This window comes from Salvelinus fontinalis, chromosome 35, assembly GCF_029448725.1.
Source record: "Salvelinus fontinalis isolate EN_2023a chromosome 35, ASM2944872v1, whole genome shotgun sequence".
Classification (NCBI taxonomy): domain Eukaryota; kingdom Metazoa; phylum Chordata; class Actinopteri; order Salmoniformes; family Salmonidae; genus Salvelinus; species Salvelinus fontinalis.
This window is the reverse complement of record NC_074699.1, coordinates 40,502,699-40,527,712: the sequence shown is the minus strand read 5'-3', so window position 1 is coordinate 40,527,712 and position 25,014 is coordinate 40,502,699. Positions and strand designations below refer to the sequence as shown.

Genomic DNA, 25,014 nt, shown 5'->3' with positions numbered 1-25,014 from the left:
TACAGTTAAAAAAGCCTCTATATGAAAATACTACAATTACATTCACCAAGGTGGTATGCTACTATAGCTGGGAGTGAATCAATTAATATTCTACCGTTGCCTTTCATTGCCTATAAAAAAAAATCCATTCAGCAATGTTACAAAGGCCTACAACAAAACTTGACAATTATATAATATCTAAGCATATTTATAGCCTAACATATTTTTTTATGAATACATTGAATGGAGACTAAATTTAAGACATTCTATTGAAAAGGTAATCTCACCATTTTGTAAACTACTTGCTGTCACTCACTGGATATACGTTTTCTTTATTTGCTATGTAATGTATATGCTAAATTCATTTGCAGATTGCACAGGTAAAAATGTAAGTGGTTTACTGATCCAATCACCAATCCATAGTTTAGATTTTGCCAACATATAGCCTACGTCTACAATCCTGAATTCCGCATGACTCCACGCCCTGTTTTCCGGGGACCCACATAGAATTCCAGCCCTTCCACGCTGCTATTACGTTCCGTTCGCGAGCAGAAGCTGGCTGCGGTGTCGTTTTTTCCGATCAGTCGGACCTTGATCAATCTTTTCAACTGTCCTTGTTCTCCAGGTTTTACGCATTTGATTGCAATTGGAATAGCTTGGATTCGTGTGTGACTGTCGATTCCACCATTTTTTTCCGACCGAATTGGCTCTGAAGCAATGGATTGACTTCAATTTTCTTTCAACCCCTCCACCAAGTTGAGAAAACAGTCTAACCTGCGGTCTCTCCATACTTCGAGTTCACAAGCCAGCTACATGTTTCATCCGGACAGTTTCAAAAGTAGCTGGTACCGGATGTTTTTAAAAATTTCGTAAGTGAAACATTGAAGTTCTTCGTTTGTCTCGGAAGTATATGGAAATAGGTGGCAGAGGATTTTAAACACGGATTTTCTCCGGGGTTCTTGAAGCCTGCAAACATTTATTTTTGAAAAGTGATGGCGGAGCGGGGAGCAAGGTTGCTCCTCTCTCTCCTCTGTCTCACCTTTCTTTACCCGGCGACCACCGTGTCAAGACATGCCGAAAAAGGTAAGCGTTACATTAGCTAATCAATTGGCTACTTTAATAATTTGTTGGTATTACAATGTAACGTGTTTCAGCTTTTGTTGGGAGTTTCTGTATCGCGTGTACAACAACAGCTCGAGTTACTAGGTCCTGCAATGCACTACTAGTAACCTACATGAAGTATTGACTTGTAGCTTCTAGACATCTGCAGGCTACGCAAGCTAATTAGTCAGATGAATTTCAGTCAACTAAGGGCCAATGTTTTTGAACCATTTGATTGTTAGGAGTACTTTTCAGACCACAACACGAACATACAGGTGGTAAATCAAATGAAATGCGGTTGTTTGAGCCATTTCAAGTGTTTATTTGTTTGACCTTTTAGCTATTATGTCTGGATTTGGCTCCCACGTCACGTTTGTCTCTACGGTCATAATTGACAGATTTATTTATTATGCACTGATTTAAAAACTCGGCTAGATACATGTATGGAAATATTTGTCTGTTTATATTTGTCTTGTCTCAAATCGACATTTTGTTGCATTGCATTAGCACAGTTTCAGGTTGCTCTCCTCAAAATTATTACAGTCTCGTAATTAATTGCAACGGGTGGCAAGAACCCGGCTCTATAACAACAAATTAATGACTCTCATTTGGGTTTACTGTCAAGCAATAAGCTAGCATCATCAGTCCGCCAGACATCTCATTACCTGGGCGTCAATACACGTTTGGCTGATGGATAGAAAGTACACAATTTATACCCCCCTTTTTTTGTTAATTGGCTACAGTAGAGTAGCTACTGCAATACGCAATTTTAATTCAGTCTCGTGGTGTTTCTGGTGACTTCAACTTTAGTAGTTTGTTTGTGTGATTTTCATTGTCAAAATGAATGTTGATGAAATAATAAACATAGGTAACGTCATGACCCCATGTTACCTGCTTTATAATAGGGAATCTGATAGCCAATACATTCCAAGGACTATGAGCGACTGCGACACATTGAATAGTTATAATGGATATTAAACACACGGCACATGTTGAATAGTTATAATGGATATTAAACACACGGCACATGTTGGAGTGCACACAACACATGGCCGCCTTTATCACATGCTTGGTCTTAGCAAATTCACACCCCTGATAGCCCTGTAAGAGATGAGACGATGTATTTATTTTCAAGCCCTCTGCCGACTATGTTGAAGACTGGAAAATAATAAACAGTTGAGCAATACAACAGTCAGTATGACATTTTTCCCACAAATCCAGTAAAATGTGAAGTTGTTTTTTAGGGGGGAAATGCAGACTAGCTCTCTTTTTAAAGGTTCGCCTCCGTTAAAAGAATGCATGTGAAGTGAACAGCCTTAGTGGAGAGACGGGCCTCTGCTGGCTGTTGTGCTCTCTCTTGTGTCAGGAGGCTGATGAAAGAGTCTCTCCTGCATGAAAAGCGCTCTGCAGCGGTGAAGGGGAGTGGGGGAAAAAAACCTAGGCTTTGCTGGAGATCAGTACAAAAGGGAGAGATGGGGGTAGGGTGGAACTGGCCTGACTCTGTCTGGAAAGTAATAAAACCAGGAGATTAAGGGGTGCAGGGAGTATCCTTTGGGAGCTCTGATTGATTCCAGGGAATTGGACTGAGACCTACACACAGGGAGAGAGTCTCAAATTACTAATTGTGGGGTCCCCCTTTCTGAAAATCTGTTTATTCGAAACACATTTCTCTGAGGTCTCATGTCTTTTGCGAGTAGGTCCACAGATATAACTCGTCTTTATCAAAGTTGTGGGTTTGCAGTGCTAGCTCAAAGGAGATTTAATGTTTCTTCATTCGGTTCCAGCCGCCTCTGGGAATGGGCATACTCGTTGCTTTTTTTTTTGTCCTACTAAAGAATTCAATCTTCACCCACACATAGGAGTAGAGTTCTTCAACATAGCTGCTATCCTATGCCCCGCCCCATAGCGGTTTAAAGTTCCTAAAGCTCAAGTTTGTCTTTGTAAACAGCTCCTTTTATCTGCCTGTCAGAGGAGTGTAAAATCCATTTACGTTCCATTTTAGCTCCATAATCCTGCTGGGAGGGAATTGTGTGCTAATTGTCTCCCCGTGGACAATGCAAATAACTTGGTGAAATGTGTAAACATTTGGCAACCCCCCCTTCTGCTCCCACAAACCACTCTCCAGGGTTGTATCCCCTCTCAGACCACCTCGGCTGCAGGCCTGCAGCAGAGACTTAAAAACAACATCCATTTTCTGTGACGCTCCTAGGATTCTTCTGAGGGCTAAACCACTAAGAACCACATTTTCTCCATTTATTTTGCCAGTGTTCATGGGAGTTTAAAAGTATGTGTATTTTAATATTTCATTGTCTTTATGTGCACTAGGATTTAATGGATGCAACACGTGGCACTATTTCTTGTATTTTTTATATATTTTGTTCCCTTAGTATAAAGGCAATGCCTGTGCATGCTACACTACATTAATGATTCATTTCAAATAAAGGTGTAAATAGAAAACCTGCTGGTAAATGGAAATGGACTTTGGCTGCTCAAATGACCCTTGAGATGATCGGATGAGGCCTTCCCTCCAACTCCTACTGTTGTCACACTGGCATTGATTTCAATAGAGACCTTCCTCACCTGCTGTCTTTCCTATATATCATCTTGTCACACTGGCATCGATTTCAATAGAGACCTTCCTCACCTGCTGTCTTTCTTATATATCATCTTGTCACACTGGCATTGATTTCAATAGAGACCTTCCTCACCTGCTGTCTTTCTTATATATCATCTTGTCACACTGGCATCGATTTCAAAAGAGACCTTCCTCACCTGCTGTCTTTCTTATATATCATCTTGTCACACTGGCATTGATTTCAATAGAGACCTTCCTCACCTGCTGTGTTTCCTATATATCATCTTGTCACACTGGCATCGATTTCAATGGAGACCTCCCTCACCTGCTGTGTTTCCTATATATCATCTTGTCACACTGGCATCGATTTCAATAGAGACCTCCCTCACCTGCTGTCTTTCCTATATTTCACGCAGTTTATGGATAATTTTTTTGTGGGATATAATTGCTCAAAGTCCTAATGACCTCTTTCCACTGAGAATCGGATAATTGCACGCTTTGGCAAGTGTTTGATTCATCTGGTCGGCTAATGACACCCTCCCTCATTAGGAGATACTGATGTCCTATGGCCAGGGCTGGGGGGGGGGGGGGTTGGGCGTGGCGCTGCTCAGTCTCCTCTTCAGTGTAGTTGGGAACTGAAAGATCAGTAGATGGATTCAAATACTCAACATGACTGTGCGCTAGCTGTGCTAATTGCTACATTAGTACATTAGCAATGCGGTGAACTTTTTTGCAGTGATCATTTTCAGTATGTTGTTGTCAACCTACTGGTGAAATGGCATCCAGGGGTTATTGTCGTAATTTACAGGAACTACTGCAGCAGTTTATTTGTAGTTGGCAGGAAGCTAGAAAGATCAATATGCCTTGATAATGGCGTTTCATCTGCAATGGTATCTTTTTTTGAAGGCGGGTAAATATATAACCACCAGCTGTGCCTGCTTTGCTTTCAAGTGGCTTCTGTATTAATCCAAATAGACTATTAGCCCTTTTTTGCTAACTGCCTAATGTGCAAATTAGATGTTGTAAACAAAACCTAAATTGAATCTTGATTGTGAGAATTGTATTCTGATTGGATGACATTACACACAACCAACTGTCAGATTGGATGCTTATCACAGTTCTCTGATTGCTATGCTTTTGTCACTATGTTGATTGTTTCCACCATCAACAAAATGAATAAATAGTAGTGCTCTGGGGTGCAGCCATGGATGCACCATGTATTTTCCCTCTATTTAATTCACTGTGGGATGTGCCAGCAAAGGCTCAGATTCATCGATGGGTTACTTCTAGAAACACAACACCCATTCATTACCCAGCACAGCCTACAGGCCAGTCCATAAGACACTCCCTCTTGGTACTGGGTGTATTTTAAAACAATGGTTACATATAAGCAAGATTTACAATATTAGAAGATAATTTTTGCCAGCAGTCATTGTACTGTGTGAATGACATTTGTGTCTATGCTTTGAAAGCTACTCCACAGTGTAGCCAGCGTTGCTATAGAAATGTGAACAGACTGCAGACATGGCAGAGCCCCCCTCATCAACACCGCCACAGAGAAAGTACATGCCTTGGAACCTACATTGTTTGATGACTTCAGTTTCCCACATGAAACATTTTTCTTCAGCTATTGGTCTTGCTCTTGAACATCTGCGGACTGTACTGATGTAACCTAGTAGGGTTCAGCGGTATCCAGATGTTCACACCTTTTCTGTGCCGTACCGGGGTATACGGTATTACTGAATGTGCACGTCATTTTTTTTGTATATATATAGAAGAGCAAAACAATTTAGGCAACAGGGATCTTGATCCAGGAGAGGATTGAGTGTCTCTGCTGTAACCAAGAAGCTTGATCTTGACGCTATTGAAAATCATTCCTTCGGTATTTCGAATACCCCCGGTAAACAGTATATCGCCCAAGCATGTAACCTAGGCCTGCTCCATGTAACCTAGGCCTGCTCCATGTAACCTAGGCCTGCTCCATGTAACCTAGGCCTGCTCCATGTAACCTAGTCCTGCTCCATGTAACCTAGTCCTGCTCCATGTAACCTAGTCCTGCTCCATGTAACCTAGGCCTGCTCCATGTAACCTAGGCCTGCTCCATGTAACCTAGGCGCTCAGACAACAATTTTGTCTGTCCGCGTTGACCTCCCTCTTCCAAGAGAGCCAAACTACAAAATCAAGCCCCTTCAGAAGGCATTGTTTCTACTCTGAATGTTCCGTGTTACTCAACAAAGTGCTTGTCATCTCTTTTGATTAGGGTGATGAGCAGTGAGGCCTGCCGGTCGGTTGGAGACCGAGAGAGAAGGCTGTTGTGTGTGGAGAGAAGCCAGACTTCTCCCTGCTCCTAGGCCCAGACCAGATCATTGACATGGCTTTGCTATACCCCTGCTGAGATGAAAGGGTTTCTCTGTCTGAGCTGTGGTCTCGTTCTACTGTGGCACAGCACACAGTGAAACATGGTTAGTGCATCGTTCTCCATCATCCACTGCCAGCGTGGCGCCAACTTATTCCCTTCTTTCCAAGGCCTGTTGTTCCTCCGATTCTGGTTGGCCTTTCAAAGTCCTTCAAAGGCTTTTGGAGCAAGCTATCGCTTTTAGCTCCAAATGCTAACTTTAGCCCTAATTACTCCAGGGCAAGCTAGCTAGAACATTATGTGCCTCTGTGTTGCTATTGTAGCTAATGGTCTCTGAGAGAACATGACATGTCTGTGTTTTTATCCGTTACTGTGCATTAAGGTTCAGTGCAGCCTGGCTTACAATGGTACCATTCCCTCTAGTGGCTGTAATTGTGGATCTTTCTATGGCTTTTGGATCAGAGGTATGTGGGATAGTGGCTGGCTATTGAAAACACAGGCTTTAAGGGTGAAATTGAAATGCTTATGGATATATTGGTGCAGTGTCTGATGGATACAGGAGAGATCCCACAGTCTACCCTCTCTGCTGTCAGAAGGGCATGCATTAGCACCATAGTAAATCTCTAGTGAAGTTATTGGAATAACAAGCATTAGCCTTTGTAGCACATTCATTCACTTTCTGTAATCTAGGTGTGATGCAAGACTGTAGTCACAGTCGTGATGGATGCTGTCATTTCATTCTTTGTTTATAAAGATACAAGGGGAGCCATGCATCCCGATGCCCCATTTGGTAAACAAAGCACACTCGACAACAGCAAAATGACTGCAGGAAATGGCTGTTATGCACATGAAGATGAGATACGTGCAGTGGCTACGGTTAGCAATGAGACTTTATAAAATAAAAAACATTTTGTCCCTCCGTACTCTGTGTTCATGCCAAACTTCATAAGCTTTGTGGGCTGTTCCAAATGCATCTTTCTGCAAACTCGGCAGGACTGCTAGGACAGTTTCCCCAAAATTTCCTCAACTTTTGGGTTCTGCCCGAGCTCCTGCCGTGGTGTCCCCTGCCAACGGTGGCAGCTGCAGAGGATTATGACACATGCAAGCTGTGCTAGTCAGCGAGGCTCGTCCTAACGAGAAACTAGGTCCTGTTTTACACAGAGCCCTCTTCCACAATGAGGAAAAAAAGGGGATTGTTCATGGATTTCTACTCTGCAAGTGCCGGAGGAGGCCTGGAAATCTGACCTTGAAGTTTCAAAGCAGATCTATTCTCTTTAGAAGATGAACAATATGGAGTCCATCTTTTTGTTGAGTCGTGGTTCCAAAAACATGGTGTGGTATGATGCTGCTTTGTTCTGAATGCTTTTAAAGCATTTATACGGTTATTTCTCTACACAAGCGTCTCTCTTCTGTAGTGCTAGCATAGGCCTATGTGATAGTTACAATTCAGTCATGTTCTCCATTTTACAGTAAAAGGAAGACCGGAGGAAGATTTAAGGGTTAATCTGTTTGGGCTAGAGGGCAGCATTTTCACGTTCGGATGAAAAGCGTGCACAGAGTAAACTTCCCGCTGCTCAGGCCCAGATGCTAATATATGCATCTTATTTGTAGTATTGGATAGGAAACACTCTGAAGTTTCTAAAACTGTTTGAATGATGTCTGAGTATAACAGAACTCATATGGCAGGCGAAAACCTGAGAAAAATCCAAACAGGAAGTGGGAAATCTGAGGTTTGTAGTTTTTCAACTCATTACCTATCGAATATACAGTGTCTGTGGGGTCATATTGCACTTCCTAAGGCTTCCACTAGATGTTAACAGTCTTTATAACCTTGTTTGAGGCTTCTACTTTGAGTGTGGGCGAATGAGAGCTGATCGAGTAACAGGTCTGCCAGAGTGGCATGAGTTGATCACGTGCGCTCACGTGAGAGCGACCTGGAATCCATTGCAATTCTAAAGACAAAGGAATTCTCCGGTTGGAACATTATTGAAGATTTATGTTAACATCCTAAAGATTGATTCTACACATCGTTTGACATGTTTCTATGGACTGTAACGGAACTTTTTGACTTTGTCTGGACCTAATGATCGCGCGTCATGAATTTGGATTTGTGAACTCGAAGGCGCGAACAACAAGGATGTATTTGGACATAAATGATGGACTTTATCGAACTAAACAAACATTTATTGTGGCACTGGGAATCCTGGGAGTGCATTCTGATGAAGATCATCAAAGGTAAGTGAATATTTATAATGCTATTTCTGACTTCTGTTGACTCCGCAACATGTATCCGTATCTGTTTGGCTTGTTTTGGTCTCTGAGCACCGTACTCAGATTATTGCATGGTTTGCTTTTTCCGTAAAGCTTTTTTGAAATCTGACAAAACGGTTGCATTAAGGAGAAGTATATCTATAATTCTGTGCATAATACTTGTATCTTTGATAAGTTTATTATGAGTATTTCTGTAAATTGATGTGGCTCTGCAAATTCACGGGATGTTTTGGAGGCAAAGCCAAATGTAAACTGAGGTTTTGGATATAAATATGAACTTGATCTAACAAAACATACATGTATTGTGTAACATGTTGTCCTGGAAGTGTCATCTGATGAAGAATATCAAAGGTTAGTGTTTAATTTTTATCTCTTTCTGCTTTTTGTGACTCCTCTCTTTGGTTGGAAAATGGCTGTATGCTTTCTGTGACTAGGTGCTGACCTAACATAATGATATGTTGGGCTTTCGCCGAAAAGCCTTTTTGAATTCGGACACTGTGGTTGGATTAACGAGAAGTTTATTTTTAAAATGGTGTCTAATACTTGTATGTTTGAGAAATTTGAATTATGAGATTTTTGTTTGAATTTGGCGCCCTTCCGCTAGCGGAACCCCGTTCCCAGACAGGTTAACATGACAATGACAAACGTCTCCCTGGCAATTGTTTCATTACTTGAACACTTATCAATTGTAACTCTGGAGAACTTTTAATACCTTTTTTTTAAGGTTCTAAATATAATTATTGGCATCAAGCCTCTCTACATAAATTAAGGATGATTGTAATATTCTCCTGGAAACTATGATTTAATAACCTTAATTTGATTCCAATATACCTTCTGGAGTTTTCCACCCACAGCACGCACACGTGAATTTATCCTCCACTGTTTGTTGGATGCCATCCAGGTTATGAAGCATTAGCCTGAATGGGTTTTGGGAAGTGAGGTCATAAAAGGTACATGCATCAAAATGAATTCATCACTAGTAATTAGACCACTTGAACACGATCAAGCTTGCTCCTCCATTGATGTTTTATTGGCATGGGCATTCTACAATTTGGCCAGCCTATTTAACACCGACCCAGCTTGTCAGAATTTTTTTAATGGGTTTGCTGGCTTCTCTGTGTCTAAACAATACAAGGGCAGCCCCACAGCGACCTAGTTCGCTGACCAAATGAACTCATTGTTTTCTCTGAAACCTCCGTCTCCGTCTCTGCTCTTGATACACCAGTCATACCCAGTGGTGCTCGGCTTAACATAGTGTGCATGACTGAAATCCACCCCACACTCTCTGTACACCCCCCTCCACTCAAAGGAGCACTTCTTACGCTGGAGGGGTGTGGGGCCAGTCAGTTACAGAGGGAGGATTGTGATGGCTGCTTAAATAAACCCCCTGTCATCGTCTTGTGCCCAGCCTATGGCTTTTGGCAGCCTCGGATATGAAGAGGTGTGTGGTTGTGGGTATGTGTATGTGTGCCACCCGTTCTCGGATGAACAGCTGTTTTATCAGAGTTGCACGGCATTAAAAAAATGATTAGTTTACCTGGTCTAGCAGAAGGGTGGGCATAGAAATTAGTTTTGCATTTGACACAGCCATCAGCAGAGATTTATCTGGTTTAGTTCCCTAGAAGACTGTCAACTAACAGAATTGTGCCCTCAGAAAGGAGGGAAAGGCAAGCTTTGATTCTACCACTTTGATTCTACCAGTTTTTTAAATAGGAGAAGCCTCTTTTAGGCAGAGACAAAATTGTAGATTTGCAGGCAGCTGTGAATAACAAATGAGAGAGCTTGGTAGTTGTGTGGGTTGGGCATGTTGCTTTCAAACTGCTCTTAAAGAGCTAAAAGGTGTCTGTGTGTGTGCCGATTTTTAAATAGTTTACAAGAGCCACAGACATGAAACTTTGAGCCTCGACGTAGCGACTTGTCAAATGCGGAGGTGGATCACACTGGAGGGTAGAAACTCTTGACTCTCAGATAAACTACCTGAGAGAACTCTCCTTGCTTTCATGTCTAATTATAGTCTTTTAAGTAGTTAATGAGTCTCTGTGAATTTGGTGAGCAGGTCCCGCACCATTCCCTTTGAAGTAGCAATGGTTTCCGTCAGAAGTAAAAAAAAAATAAAAGTTTTACAAGTAAAGTGGTTAAGTCTTTGTAGTACAATTTCATCTTAACCGCCACCCATTTTGTCTCAAGTGGGTGTAGAACTATTTTAACTTTTGCAAGAAAGTATGTAGGCGTCAGAAATGTCAACTGCCTTGGCAGTTTAATTGTAAGTATTATTTTGGAACTAAAGTTAATCTGCATCCAAAGGACTGGCCGAACACTACATCAGTTATAGAGGTAGAGTTCTAGACCAGCGGTTCCCAACCTTTTCTGTTCCGGGGACCAACAAATCACTGTGCAGTTTTATTTTTTTTACATTATATCTTGGCGGTCAAATTTAGTTAATTTTAGCAATGAATGTAAGAAATTATTATTTATAAACATTTGACATTGTGAAAAGCAATGTTAAATTGCTTATAATACTCCCAGCTGTTATTTTTAGTAGAGAAGGAAAAATGTAAAACAAATGAATTTGTGGGTCACCTGCAGTACCCCCGCGGACCACCGATGGTCAGGTTGGGAAGCACTGGTCTAGACCAGTTGCTTTTGGTTATGTGACTAATCGAGTTGCAGATGCTGATGAAGCCATTCCAGTGTCTACGTTGTTGTCAGCTTTGGTACACTGTCCCTTTAAATCTGCATCACGTCTCCCTGAACCTCCCAGATTTTGTTGTGATTTCATTTGCTACCATGGCGACCCTGCAACTCCTCCTGGTTGTTTATATTAGCTTGTGTTTCTGTGGGTAAATCCGGACAAGGATGGATGTTCTGTTGTCTCCTGGAGCTCCCCTCCCCTTGTTTCTCTTCAAAGTTGAGCTCAGCTAAAACTAACAGGTCCAGAGTGGTGGCAGAAATGGCTAAATGACAGTCTGAACGTATTTAATGCGCTGTTATGTAATAGAATTGCCCGTCTTTAGTGACTCTTGCCTGGGCCTGAACTCATCAGAGCTGAATAGATCTGTCTGAACACCACTCACAGCAGGTTATTTAGCTTTTCAGTTCCTCTTTAGAAATGGTCAGTTGCACCTCTTTACTATAGAAATGGTTGATTTCGAGCTTTGCTATATGAATGAGCTGATGGTAATGGAACGCGATTGGGCTGGGTAACTCAAGACATTAACTTGTGCATAAAATGTACAGCTTTGGCTGAGGTGCTGACTTGGTGTATTGCCATAATAGAATAGTTTTTTTAATGGATTATGGAGACCAGTCTCTACTGACTTTTGTATACAGTGAGAGGCCCCCTCGGGGACAGGAATGTTGAGGTTTTCAAAGGCATTTTCTTTGAGGTGGCCTCGAGCCTGCGTGAAAATACTACGCTTCCCAGGGGGCCATGCACCGGAGCTCAAGGAGTGATGGGAAAGTGAAGACGGCACCCTAGTTGTCTGAATGAGTACCAGTCTCGTTTCTCATAGGCCGGTACTATTCTATTCTGAGAAGTCTGAATATTTTACATCCATTTTCATGAAAGCCATACAAATATACCAATACACCGACATGAACTCAACAGCACTGATTTCACAGTTGGAAAAATATGTATATTATCTCTGTTTCCTCTATCTAAATACAGATATGACCTTCCTCTGCTGCTTAAAGGGAGGAGGAGGAGAGCGAAACGGAGGAGGGAAGGCCTGCAGAGGTGAGGTTGTTTCAGAGTGATGGAAACCAGCTGCATCGGCTCCCTCTGACTCCCTCAATGTTTATATTTTTGAACCTTTATTTAACTAGGCAGGTCAGTTAAGAAAAAATTCTTATTTACAATGACAGCCTAGGAACAGTGGGTTAACTGACTTGTTCAGGGGCAAAAACTATAGATTTTTACCTTGTCAGCTCTGGGATTCGATTCAGCAACCTTTCGGGTACTGGCCCAACGCTCTAACCACTAGGCTACCTGCCGCCCCTTAAGCCTGACTTCTGACCCCCTCCCCCATCCTCATGACAGGTCATTTAGTGACAGGAGGCAGCACAGTTAGAAAATGGAGATGGAGAGAGCTCAGCGGGAGCACCTGCAGAATGGCAGCAGCATTCCAACACTGACTGGGCCCTGAGAGACAGATGTCATGAGACCATGGGGACAGGTTTGGATTGGAGGAGGGGTGGAAGTTTGGGGTAATGGGGGGGGCAGTTGGTGGAGGATCAGGCCAGTTCTTACCATGCAACCATAACAAGGCGTCCTATCATGAACGTAGGAGGAAGAGCATTAGTGACGCACGGTGGTAATTACCTTTACGAGAGCTCCCGAGGCAAAGCCTGCATTGTTAATATATTAATGCAGTCCGTAAATGAAATGCTAAATGAGTGGTCAAACATTTCATTATTTGTCGACTCTACTTTTTTTATTTTCAAAGCAGGGCTTTGTGAGATTCATGAAGTAGGCCACTGTTGGCAGACGTATCAGAGATGTCCTGTAAAGGGGACTATTCCTTATGGTCATGGAAGGACAAAGCGGTAGTACCAGACTGTCACACTGACTGGTGACTGTGTCTGTGTGCCAATTCCCTCATGCCCTTTCTCAAATCACTTTCATTTGACCACTGAATCACGTTTGAACTGTGTTTGATGGCCCTGGCTTGTTCAGGTTTGTACTAAACCACAGATGGATTATTGGATGGATGGAAGCTAAATAGTTTCTGCTTGAGGGCTGCTTTCATACTCCATTTACTAGAATGGTCTAAATTAGTCCTGAGTGTGTAACCATGTCGATCAACCTTCCAGAACACCTGCTGTACATATGTTCGCAAGTTACACCCACACACACCCACACACCCACCTCTCAGTTAATGATTCTTAGAGTATTTCCTCCAGTCTGTTACTTTGGTAAACGGCTTGAAGTTTGTTCTTTCTTAATGAAAATTCACTTGGAATTATAAACATCTTATGCAAGTGTCCGTCAGTTTTGCTGCTTCTTAAACACACCTATTAGCATATTCAGAGTTTAACAATGTAAGAGTTGAGTCCTGTTCAATATGCCGAAAGTGTCCTTTTCATAATCCCAGCCTATTCTGCCTTTTTCATTTCCTCTTACAATAATCCCACACTGGGTTACAATGGTTAGAGGTTTTATTAGCTAGCGCTAGCTAGCGGGGTGCTATTTGTTATAGAAGAGTCTGGAGTCTTAATGATGAAGCTCTGTAGGAACCCCTTACCATGTTCAGCCTTAAATCAATGGACCCTATCTCTATCATCCCCCTACGCCTGCTCCCACACCCCACGGTGCCACTGCATTCCCAGCCTGGCATGGCAGTGTCTGTAGGCCAGGGCTATGTCACGCACCCCTGTCATCCCCCAACCACCACAGAGGGGCGGGTCACAGGTTCAAGTGCTCCCCGTGAGGTAACGCCTGGGATGCCTAGCGCCTGTACGCCGGCCCACACGCCGGCTACCGTGGTAATTAATTTCGAATGAGAAAGGAATTGCTTGGCTGCCTCTCCTTTCTTCTCTCCCCTCACACTCACTCACACACTTTCTCTCTGAAGTCTGCGTGGGAGAATAAGGGAAAATACGAACCTTTCCTCTCCTAGCTCACCCCTGGTGAAGGGTCTGAGGGGAAGCTATCCTCTCCTAGCTCATCCCTGGTGAAGGGTCTGAGGGGAAGCTATCCTCTCCTAGCTCACCCCTGGTGAAGGGTCTGAGGGGAAGCTATCCTCTCCTAGCTCATCCCTGGTGAAGGGTCTGAGGGGAAGCTATCCTCTCCTAGCTCACCCCTGGTGAAGGGTCTGAGGGGAAGCTATCCTCTCCTAGCTCACCCCTGGTGAAGGGTCTGAGGGGAAGCTATCCTCTCCTAGCTCACCCCTGGTGAAGGGTCTGAGGGGAAGCTATCCTCTCCTACCTCACCCCTGGTGAAGGGTCTGAGGGGAAGCTATCCTCTCCTAGCTCACCCCTGGTGAAGGTTCTGAGGGGAAGCTATCCTCTCCTAGCTCACCCCTGGTGAAGGGTCTGAGGGGAAGCTATCCTCTCCTAGCTCACCCCTGGTGAAGGGTCTGAGGGGAAGCTATCCTCTCCTAGCTCACCCCTGGTGAAGGGTCTGAGGGGAAGCTATCCTCTCCTAGCTCACCCCTGGTGAAGGGTCTGAGGGGAAGCTATCCTCTCCTAGCTCACCCCTGGTGAAGGGTCTGAGGGGAAGCTATCCTCTCCGAGCTCACCCCTGGTGAAGGGTCTGAGGGGAAGCTATCCTCTCCGAGCTCACCCCTGGTGAAGGGTCTGAGGGGAAGCTATCCTCTCCGAGCTCACCCCTGGTGAAGGGTCTGAGGGGAAGCTATCCTCTCCGAGCTCACCCCTGGTGAAGGGTCTGAGGGGAAGCTATCCTCTCCGAGCTCACCCCTGGTGAAGGGTCTGAGGGGAAGCTATCCTCTCCTAGCTCACCCCTGGTGAAGGGTCTGAGGGGAAGCTATCCTCTCCTAGCTCACCCCTGGTGAAGGGTCTGAGGGGACGCTATCCTCTCCTAGCTCACCCCTGGTGAAGGGTCTGAGGGGACGCTATCCTCTCCTAGCTCACCCCTGGTGAAGGGTCTGAGGGGACGCTATCCTCTCCTAGCTCACCCCTGGTGAAGGGTCTGAGGGGACGCTATCCTCTCCTAGCTCACCCCTGGTGAAGGGTCTGAGGGGACGCTATCCTCTCCTAGCTCACCCCTGGTGAAGGGTCTGAGGGGACGCTATCCTCTCCTAGCTCACCCCTGGTGAAGGGTCTGAGGGGACGCTATCCTCTCCTAGCTCACCCCTGGTGAAGGGTCTGAGGGGAGGCTATCCTCTCCTAGCTCACCCCTGGTGAAGGGTCTGAGGGGAGGCTATCCTCTCCTAGCTCACCCCTGGTGAAGGGTCTGAGGGGAGGCTATCCTCTCCTAGCTCACCCCTGGTGAAGGGTCTGAGGGGACGCTATCCTCTCCTAGCTCACCCCTGGTGAAGGGTCTGAGGGGACGCTATCCTCTCCTAGCTCATCCCTGGTGAAGGGTCTGAGGGGACGCTATCCTCTCCTAGCTCACCCCTGGTGAAGGGTCTGAGGGGACGCTATCCTCTCCTAGCTCACCCCTGGTGAAGGGTCTGAGGGGAGGCTATCCTCTCCTAGCTCACCCCTGGTGAAGGGTCTGAGGGGACGCTATCCTCTCCTAGCTCACCCCTGGTGAAGGGTCTGAGGGGACGCTATCCTCTCCTAGCTCACCCCTGGTGAAGGGTCTGAGGGGACGCTATCCTCTCCTAGCTCACCCCTGGTGAAGGGTCTGAGGGGACGCTATCCTCTCCTAGCTCACCCCTGGTGAAGGGTCTGAGGGGACGCTATCCTCTCCTAGCTCACCCCTGGTGAAGGGTCTGAGGGGACGCTATCCTCTCCTAGCTCACCCCTGGTGAAGGGTCTGAGGGGACGCTATCCTCTCCTAGCTCACCCCTGGTGAAGGGTCTGAGGGGACGCTATCCTCTCCTAGCTCACCCCTGGTGAAGGGTCTGAGGGGACGCTATCCTCTCCTAGCTCACCCCTGGTGAAGGGTCTGAGGGGACGCTATCCTCTCCTAGCTCACCCCTGGTGAAGGGTCTGAGGGGACGCTATCCTCTCCTAGCTCACCCCTGGTGAAGGGTCTGAGGGGACGCTATCCTCTCCTAGCTCACCCCTGGTGAAGGGTCTGAGGGGACGCTATCCTCTCCTAGCTCACCCCTGGTGAAGGGTCTGAGGGGACGCTATCCTCTCCTAGCTCACCCCTGGTGAAGGGTCTGAGGGGACGCTATCCTCTCCTAGCTCACCCCTGGTGAAGGGTCTGAGGGGACGCTATCCTCTCCTAGCTCACCCCTGGTGAAGGGTCTGAGGGGACGCTATCCTCTCCTAGCTCACCCCTGGTGAAGGGTCTGAGGGGACGCTATCCTCTCCTAGCTCACCCCTGGTGAAGGGTCTGAGGGGACGCTATCCTCTCCTAGCTCACCCCTGGTGAAGGGTCTGAGGGGACGCTATCCTCTCCTAGCTCACCCCTGGTGAAGGGTCTGAGGGGACGCTATCCTCTCCTAGCTCACCCCTGGTGAAGGGTCTGAGGGGACGCTATCCTCTCCTAGCTCACCCCTGGTGAAGGGTCTGAGGGGACGCTATCCTCTCCTAGCTCACCCCTGGTGAAGGGTCTGAGGGGACGCTATCCTCTCCTAGCTCACCCCTGGTGAAGGGTCTGAGGGGACGCTATCCTCTCCTAGCTCACCCCTGGTGAAGGGTCTGAGGGGACGCTATCCTCTCCTAGCTCACCCCTGGTGAAGGGTCTGAGGGGACGCTATCCTCTCCTAGCTCACCCCTGGTGAAGGGTCTGAGGGGACGCTATCCTCTCCTAGCTCACCCCTGGTGAAGGGTCTGAGGGGACGCTATCCTCTCCTAGCTCACCCCTGGTGAAGGGTCTGAGGGGACGCTATCCTCTCCTAGCTCACCCCTGGTGAAGGGTCTGAGGGGACGCTATCCTCTCCTAGCTCACCCCTGGTGAAGGGTCTGAGGGGACGCTATCCTCTCCTAGCTCACCCCTGGTGAAGGGTCTGAGGGGACGCTATCCTCTCCTAGCTCACCCCTGGTGAAGGGTCTGAGGGGACGCTATCCTCTCCTAGCTCACCCCTGGTGAAGGGTCTGAGGGGACGCTATCCTCTCCTAGCTCACCCCTGGTGAAGGGTCTGAGGGGACGCTATCCTCTCCTAGCTCACCCCTGGTGAAGGGTCTGAGGGGACGCTATCCTCTCCTAGCTCACCCCTGGTGAAGGGTCTGAGGGGACGCTATCCTCTCCTAGCTCACCCCTGGTGAAGGGTCTGAGGGGACGCTATCCTCTCCTAGCTCACCCCTGGTGAAGGGTCTGAGGGGACGCTATCCTCTCCTAGCTCACCCCTGGTGAAGGGTCTGAGGGGACGCTATCCTCTCCTAGCTCACCCCTGGTGAAGGGTCTGAGGGGACGCTATCCTCTCCTAGCTCACCCCTGGTGAAGGGTCTGAGGGGACGCTATCCTCTCCTAGCTCACCCCTGGTGAAGGGTCTGAGGGGACGCTATCCTCTCCTAGCTCACCCCTGGTGAAGGGTCTGAGGGGACGCTATCCTCTCCTAGCTCACCCCTGGTGAAGGGTCTGAGGGGACGCTATCCTCTCCTAGCTCACCCCTGGTGAAGGGTCTGAGGGGACGCTATCCTCTCCTAGCTCACCCCTGGTGAAGGGTCTGAGGGGACGCTATCCTCTCCTAGCTCACCCCTGGTGAAGGGTCTGAGGGGACGCTATCCTCTCCTAGCTCACCCCTGGTGAAGGGTCTGAGGGGACGCTATCCTCTCCTAGCTCACCCCTGGTGAAGGGTCTGAGGGGACGCTATCCTCTCCTAGCTCACCCCTGGTGAAGGGTCTGAGGGGACGCTATCCTCTCCTAGCTCACCCCTGGTGAAGGGTCTGAGGGGACGCTATCCTCTCCTAGCTCACCCCTGGTGAAGGGTCTGAGGGGACGCTATCCTCTCCTAGCTCACCCCTGGTGAAGGGTCTGAGGGGACGCTATCCTCTCCTAGCTCACCCCTGGTGAAGGGTCTGAGGGGACGCTATCCTCTCCTAGCTCACCCCTGGTGAAGGGTCTGAGGGGACGCTATCCTCTCCTAGCTCACCCCTGGTGAAGGGTCTGAGGGGACGCTATCCTCTCCTAGCTCACCCCTGGTGAAGGGTCTGAGGGGACGCTATCCTCTCCTAGCTCACCCCTGGTGAAGGGTCTGAGGGGACGCTATCCTCTCCTAGCTCACCCCTGGTGAAGGGTCTGAGGGGACGCTATCCTCTCCTAGCTCACCCCTGGTGAAGGGTCTGAGGGGACGCTATCCTCTCCTAGCTCACCCCTGGTGAAGGGTCTGAGGGGACGCTATCCTCTCCTAGCTCACCCCTGGTGAAGGGTCTGAGGGGACGCTATCCTCTCCTAGCTCACCCCTGGTGAAGGGTCTGAGGGGACGCTATCCTCTCCTAGCTCACCCCTGGTGAAGGGTCTGAGGGGACGCTATCCTCTCCTAGCTCACCCCTGGTGAAGGGTCTGAGGGGACGCTATCCTCTCCTAGCTCACCCCTGGTGAAGGGTCTGAGGGGACGCTATCCTCTCCTAGCTCACCCCTGGTGAAGGGTCTGAGGGGACGCTATCCTCTCCTAGCTCACCCCTGGTGAAGGGTCTGAGGGGACGCTATCCTCTCCTAGCTCACCCCTGGTGAAGGGTCTGAGGGGACGCTATCCTCTCCTAGCTCACCCCTGGTGAAGGGTCTGAGGGGACGCTATCCTCTCCTAGCTCACCCCTGGTGAAGGGTCTGAGGGGACGCTATCCTCTCCTAGCTCACCCCTGGTGAAGGGTCTGAGGGGACGCTATCCTCTCCTAGCTCACCCCTGGTGAAGGGTCTGAGGGGACGCTATCCTCTCCTAGCTCACCCCTGGTGAAGGGTCTGAGGGGACGCTATCCTCTCCTAGCTCACCCCTGGTGAAGGGTCTGAGGGGACGCTATCCTCTCCTAGCTCACCCCTGGTGAAGGGTCTGAGGGGACGCTATCCTCTCCTAGCTCACCCCTGGTGAAGGGTCTGAGGGGACGCTATCCTCTCCTAGCTCACCCCTGGTGAAGGGTCTGAGGGGACGCTATCCTCTCCTAGCTCACCCCTGGTGAAGGGTCTGAGGGGACGCTATCCTCTCCTAGCTCACCCCTGGTGAAGGGTCTGAGGGGACGCTATCCTCTCCTAGCTCACCCCTGGTGAAGGGTCTGAGGGGACGCTATCCTCTCCTAGCTCACCCCTGGTGAAGGGTCTGAGGGGACGCTATCCTCTCCTAGCTCACCCCTGGTGAAGGGTCTGAGGGGACGCTATCCTCTCCTAGCTCACCCCTGGTGAAGGGTCTGAGGGGACGCTATCCTCTCCTAGCTCACCCCTGGTGAAGGGTCTGAGGGGACGCTATCCTCTCCTAGCTCACCCCTGGTGAAGGGTCTGAGGGGACGCTATCCTCTCCTAGCTCACCCCTGGTGAAGGGTCTGAGGGGACGCTATCCTCTCCTAGCTCACCCCTGGTGAAGGGTCTGAGGGGACGCTATCCTCTCCTAGCTCACCCCTGGTGAAGGGTCTGAGGGGACGCTATCCTCTCCTAGCTCACCCCTGGTGAAGGGTCTGAGGGGACGCTATCCTCTCCTAGCTCACCCCTGGTGAAGGGTCTGAGGGGACGCTATCCTCTCCTAGCTCACCCCTGGTGAAGGGTCTGAGGGGACGCTATCCTCTCCTAGCTCACCCCTGGTGAAGGGTCTGAGGGGACGCTATCCTCTCCTAGCTCACCCCTGGTGAAGGGTCTGAGGGGACGCTATCCTCTCCTAGCTCACCCCTGGTGAAGGGTCTGAGGGGACGCTATCCTCTCCTAGCTCACCCCTGGTGAAGGGTCTGAGGGGACGCTATCCTCTCCTAGCTCACCCCTGGTGAAGGGTCTGAGGGGACGCTATCCTCTCCTAGCTCACCCCTGGTGAAGGGTCTGAGGGGACGCTATCCTCTCCTAGCTCACCCCTGGTGAAGGGTCTGAGGGGACGCTATCCTCTCCTAGCTCACCCCTGGTGAAGGGTCTGAGGGGACGCTATCCTCTCCTAGCTCACCCCTGGTGAAGGGTCTGAGGGGACGCTATCCTCTCCTAGCTCACCCCTGGTGAAGGGTCTGAGGGGACGCTATCCTCTCCTAGCTCACCCCTGGTGAAGGGTCTGAGGGGACGCTATCCTCTCCTAGCTCACCCCTGGTGAAGGGTCTGAGGGGACGCTATCCTCTCCTAGCTCACCCCTGGTGAAGGGTCTGAGGGGACGCTATCCTCTCCTAGCTCACCCCTGGTGAAGGGTCTGAGGGGACGCTATCCTCTCCTAGCTCACCCCTGGTGAAGGGTCTGAGGGGACGCTATCCTCTCCTAGCTCACCCCTGGTGAAGGGTCTGAGGGGACGCTATCCTCTCCTAGCTCACCCCTGGTGAAGGGTCTGAGGGGACGCTATCCTCTCCTAGCTCACCCCTGGTGAAGGGTCTGAGGGGACGCTATCCTCTCCTAGCTCACCCCTGGTGAAGGGTCTGAGGGGACGCTATCCTCTCCTAGCTCACCCCTGGTGAAGGGTCTGAGGGGACGCTATCCTCTCCTAGCTCACCCCTGGTGAAGGGTCTGAGGGGAAGCTATCCTCTCCTAGCTCACCCCTGGTGAAGGGTCTGAGGGGAAGCTATCCTCTCCTAGCTCACCCCTGGTGAAGGGTCTGAGGGGAAGCTATCCTCTCCTAGCTCACCCCTGGTGAAGGGTCTGAGGGGAAGCTATCCTCTCTAAGCTAGTCTCAGGGTGGCTGTGGAGAAATCTTACACCTCGTAAGTTGTATGGAGGGCCCTGTGAGATGGGGATGGAAGAGTCTACAGGGTAAGGTTTTACTCTGTTTCGAAGTATGTGACTGTCTTTTGTTGGTTTTTCAATTCTGTCCAAGCTCCACCAAGCATCCATTCACATTCATAACTCACATCTGGCAAAGTGCTATTAGCATCATTCAAACAGCGTATCATTTTTGCCAGACAAAGGGAGGAAAAAGGATTATTCAGCCTATTCAATGTTACTTAATTAAAGCCGGTGTGTGTTGTGGTTTTTGGTCAGCGTTGCGGCGGTCTGTATTGATACAAATCCCTGAAGGAAACAATCCTGTCAAATGCAGAAAGCCATTAGGTAGCCAGGGCCTCGCTTCTCTCTCCCTGCTGAGTCAGTAGTAGCCAGGGCCTCACTTCTCTCTCCCTGCTGAGTCAGTAGTAGCCAGGGCCTCGCTTCTCTCTCCCTGCTGAGTCAGTAGTAGCCAGGGCCTCGCTTCTCTCTCCCTGCTGAGTCAGTAGTAGCCAGGGCCTCGCTTCTCTCTCCCTGCTGAGTCAGTAGTAGCCAGGGCCTCGCTTTTCTCTCCCTGCTGAGTCAGTAGTAGCCAGGGCCTCGCTTCTCTCTCCCTGCTGAGTCAGTAGTAGCCAGGGCCTCGCTTCTCTCTCCCTGCTGAGTCAGTAGTAGCCAGGGCCTCGCTTCTCTCTCCCTGCTGAGTCAGTAGTAGCCAGGGCCTCGCTTCTCTCTCCCTGCTGAGTCAGTAGTAGCCAGGGCCTCGCTTCTCTCTCCCTGCTGAGTCAGTAGTAGCCAGGGCCTCGCTTCTCTCTCCCTGCTGAGTCAGTAGTAGCCAGGGCCTCGCTTTTCTCTCCCTGCTGAGTCAGTAGTAGCCAGGGCCTCGCTTCTCTCTCCCTGCTGAGTCAGTAGTAGCCAGGGCCTCGCTTCTCTCTCCCTGCTGAGTCAGTAGTAGCCAGGGCCTCGCTTCTCTCTCCCTGCTGAGTCAGTAGTAGCCAGGGCCTCGCTTCTCTCTCCCTGCTGAGTCAGTAGTAGCCAGGGCCTCGCTTCTCTCTCCCTGCTGAGTCAGTAGTAGCCAGGGCCTCGCTTCTCTCTCCCTGCTGAGTCAGTAGTAGCCAGGGCCTCGCTTCTCTCTCCCTGCTGAGTCAGTAGTAGCCAGGGCCTCGCTTCTCTCTCCCTGCTGAGTCAGTAGTAGCCAGGGCCTCGCTTCTCTCTCCCTGCTGAGTCAGTAGTAGCCAGGGCCTCGCTTCTCTCTCCCTGCTGAGTCAGTAGTAGCCAGGGCCTCGCTTCTCTCTCCCTGCTGAGTCAGTAGTAGCCAGGGCCTCGCTTATTTATCCACTGTAAATGAGCTTAGCGCTTGTCATAATGAAGGCAGGAAATGAACTGTACTCGCACAAGTGAATGCAGGATGCTCATTGTGCTTCTAATTGACCGAACTGGGTTGGGAGAAGGTAAGGTCAAACTAGAACACTGATCAAGGTAAGAAAAAGAAAGGGCGCTCTTAATAAGACAAAGTTTTACATATGCATCTAGAGTACTATAAAAAATATTGAGGAAGGCCGTGCTTTTGATTCAAACACAACGTATGCAAAAACATCACGTCACCTGAGTTAAGGTATGAACTGTATGGGGCCGACTTCATTCCTCAGGACCAGCCTGTTTGTCTTGGCTAACCGCACCTGGCTGTCTTCATCCCTCAGGTATTTTAGCCTGACTCCCTGTTGTAGTTGGTTACCTCAAATGTCACCGCTGAAGCATTTTAGAGCTCGAGTTTTAGTTTGAGGTTGTTTTTTGACTGCATCTTGATCAAATTTAAGTGTTTGGGATATACCTTTTAAAAGCCAGGCATCATTGTAGGTTACTTTTAACTTTCACCTCCAAAAGCCTAATGCATTTGCTAGCAGTCAATGCTAACTAGCTAAACGCTAACTCCTGGAACAATTTGGAAATTGTGATTCTATTTGCATCCTGAGGTGATGGATCAGAGGATATCTGGCACACATATGTGGGCTAAGTCTAATTGATATTTAGCCCTGCCCAGCTTAAACTAGCGGTAAGCAGATTTCTATTCAGGATTTTCCAGATTAAGTCCAGGAGTTCAATCTCTCCTGCTTTTGTCTATTTTCTCTTTGTCCCAAATGCCCCCTTAACCTGGGATTTACTAGCATATTTAGAGGAAATGAGGAAAGATAAAACTATAAATTCAAGGCAAAGCCCCTCTCAAAGTAAATATACACTCTGCATCGTCTGTCACTTCAGGCACACGTCCTGTTTTCCATCAATTGATTTTGTATCCCTTAGCAGCTCCATATTCCTTCAAAGTGGAGCTTCATCAACATCTGTAAGTGAATTACTCAAGGTAAACCCATCCAAATGGAATCGCAGGGTCCGGCCATGCATTTCTCCCAATTAGGTTGTTCTTTCTTAATAATGGTGGAAATGAGATTATGACTGCCTTCCAATTACCTGTTTGGGTGGATGGAGGGGAAGTGGAGGCGGATGGGGCCGTCTTGTTTCTCGGGTTTTCTCTAGCGATACACCTCAAACCTGGAGGCAACTTTCAACCAAAATGCTGCCGTGTCTGTTTACGGCTGCGAATCGTCCCAGTAGAATCCCAGGCAGGCACTTCATTTAAGCGTAGTTAAGTGATTTAGCATCTGTTTTTTATAGGGCCCTTGTGAGCCACAACATCTCTGTCCACCCCTGTGGCGTCAGGGCTCCTATTTGAATTTCAATTTGGCCCTGAATATTATTGCAAGGGTGTGTATTTAAAAGAACAGGTTGGGGGCTAGGAGCTGGTGTGTGTGTGTGGAATATTCAGCGTGACCAATGGGTGGCTCATTTTGAGGCTTGTTGGTGTGTTCTCAGGGGGCGCATGGCTTTATCTACTGCCCGCAGGGCAAAACCAGCCTCCATTCTTCACATCCCCATTCCCCCCCCAACTATCCATAGAACACAGTCAGCACAATCAATAACAACCTCGCCCCCTCCCTACTCCCCCTACCTCTTCTGTCCTGGCACCCCCTAGTTTCCTGGTTTCCATTTATCAACAGTGCGTTTGATGTCGCTTCATCACTCTGTCCACCATCACCTCAGTTTGTATAATTGTATTACATTATCTACGGTGGCAATATTTTTCGCCCCGCCTCAAGTCTCTGAGAATCCAAAGGGCTTTTTCCAAAGCACCAGCCATATGTTGTAAGTATCTTTGCCGCAATTTATTATACATTTTTTCTCCATATGATGTTGCTTAGTCATGGTTCATTGAATTCCCCAGTTTTCCCCACTGAATGAAATTGTAATGTTCTTTATTTCAAATCCATTTCCATTGACTCTATGGGTTCTCAGTGGTTTTATCACGTAGGAGGGCATCATGATTCCATGAAAAGCAGAACCCAAGCCACTGATGGTAGAAAAGGAGGAATTCACACTAGAAACGAATCACCTCCACTGTATTCATACAGTGATTTGTATTTTATCTCACTCATTTGTTCTAACATTATTTGAAACACTAGCTGGTAATGAACATGTAGGCTGCGACAATGTTGAAGGAGGACTTTATCATGTCCGCTATTATTACAGACCAGAGGTGACTGTCAAAGGATTGTGTTTGAGTTTGTAGAATGCTGTGGATCATGCTTTGGCGAAATAATTTTATGGAGACTGTGTTTAAAAATCTAACTTGGGCATCTGCCTTCTTGTGAGACGCTACACCTCTTATCTCTGGTTTGTATAAAACAGATGCCACCTGATAAACGGTCACCTGAAAATACTCCTAGCACCAAGTCTGTCGCAACATGATGAAGATTTATACTAGAAATAACATGGCAGACAGAGGGGGAGATGAGGGGGGAGGAGGAGAGAACCCTCTTTGGCTATTACGCGCACGCTACCACCTTGAAAGCCACATTAGATCTCTTTCCCCATACAGCACACAACCATTAATAATGGATACAGCCGTCTCTGTCCACCCCTCCCCCACCACAGCCCTTCAAGGCGTCCCCCCCATACCTACCCTTCCCCCTGCATTTCAGCTGTGAGTCCTCGCCAGCAGACATGGCAGGTGATTCTACATTACACAGACAGGGCCACACAGCCTGTAGCTCACAGACAGCAGTGAGCAATAATGTCTGCCTGGGAATACAATTAAATGCGTGCTACACATTTGGTTTTTCAGGGCTTGTCTTGCTTTTACTTACTAATGGATGAGGTGCATTGAGTGGCGACTGCACTCATCACAGGCCCAGTCAGTTTGGTTCCCCAAAGGAGATGACTGGGGGCTACCGAATGGCGTAGCCGTCTAAGGCACCACTGCATCTCAGTGCTAGAGGTGTCACTACAGACCCTGGT

General features: G+C 48.4%; 1 protein-coding gene across 1 annotated transcript in view; it reads left to right on the top strand.

The window, feature by feature from the left end:
• The first annotated feature begins 763 nt into the window (after nucleotides 1–763).
• The window catches only part of LOC129834863 (neogenin-like), a 211,934-nt gene continuing 187,683 nt past the window's right edge, over nucleotides 764–25,014 (top strand). The window contains exon 1 of the mRNA XM_055900197.1: nucleotides 764–1,062. Within this exon, the coding sequence (XP_055756172.1) occupies nucleotides 972–1,062 (91 nt within the window). The 5' untranslated portion in view covers nucleotides 764–971. The remainder of the gene's footprint in view (nucleotides 1,063–25,014) is intronic.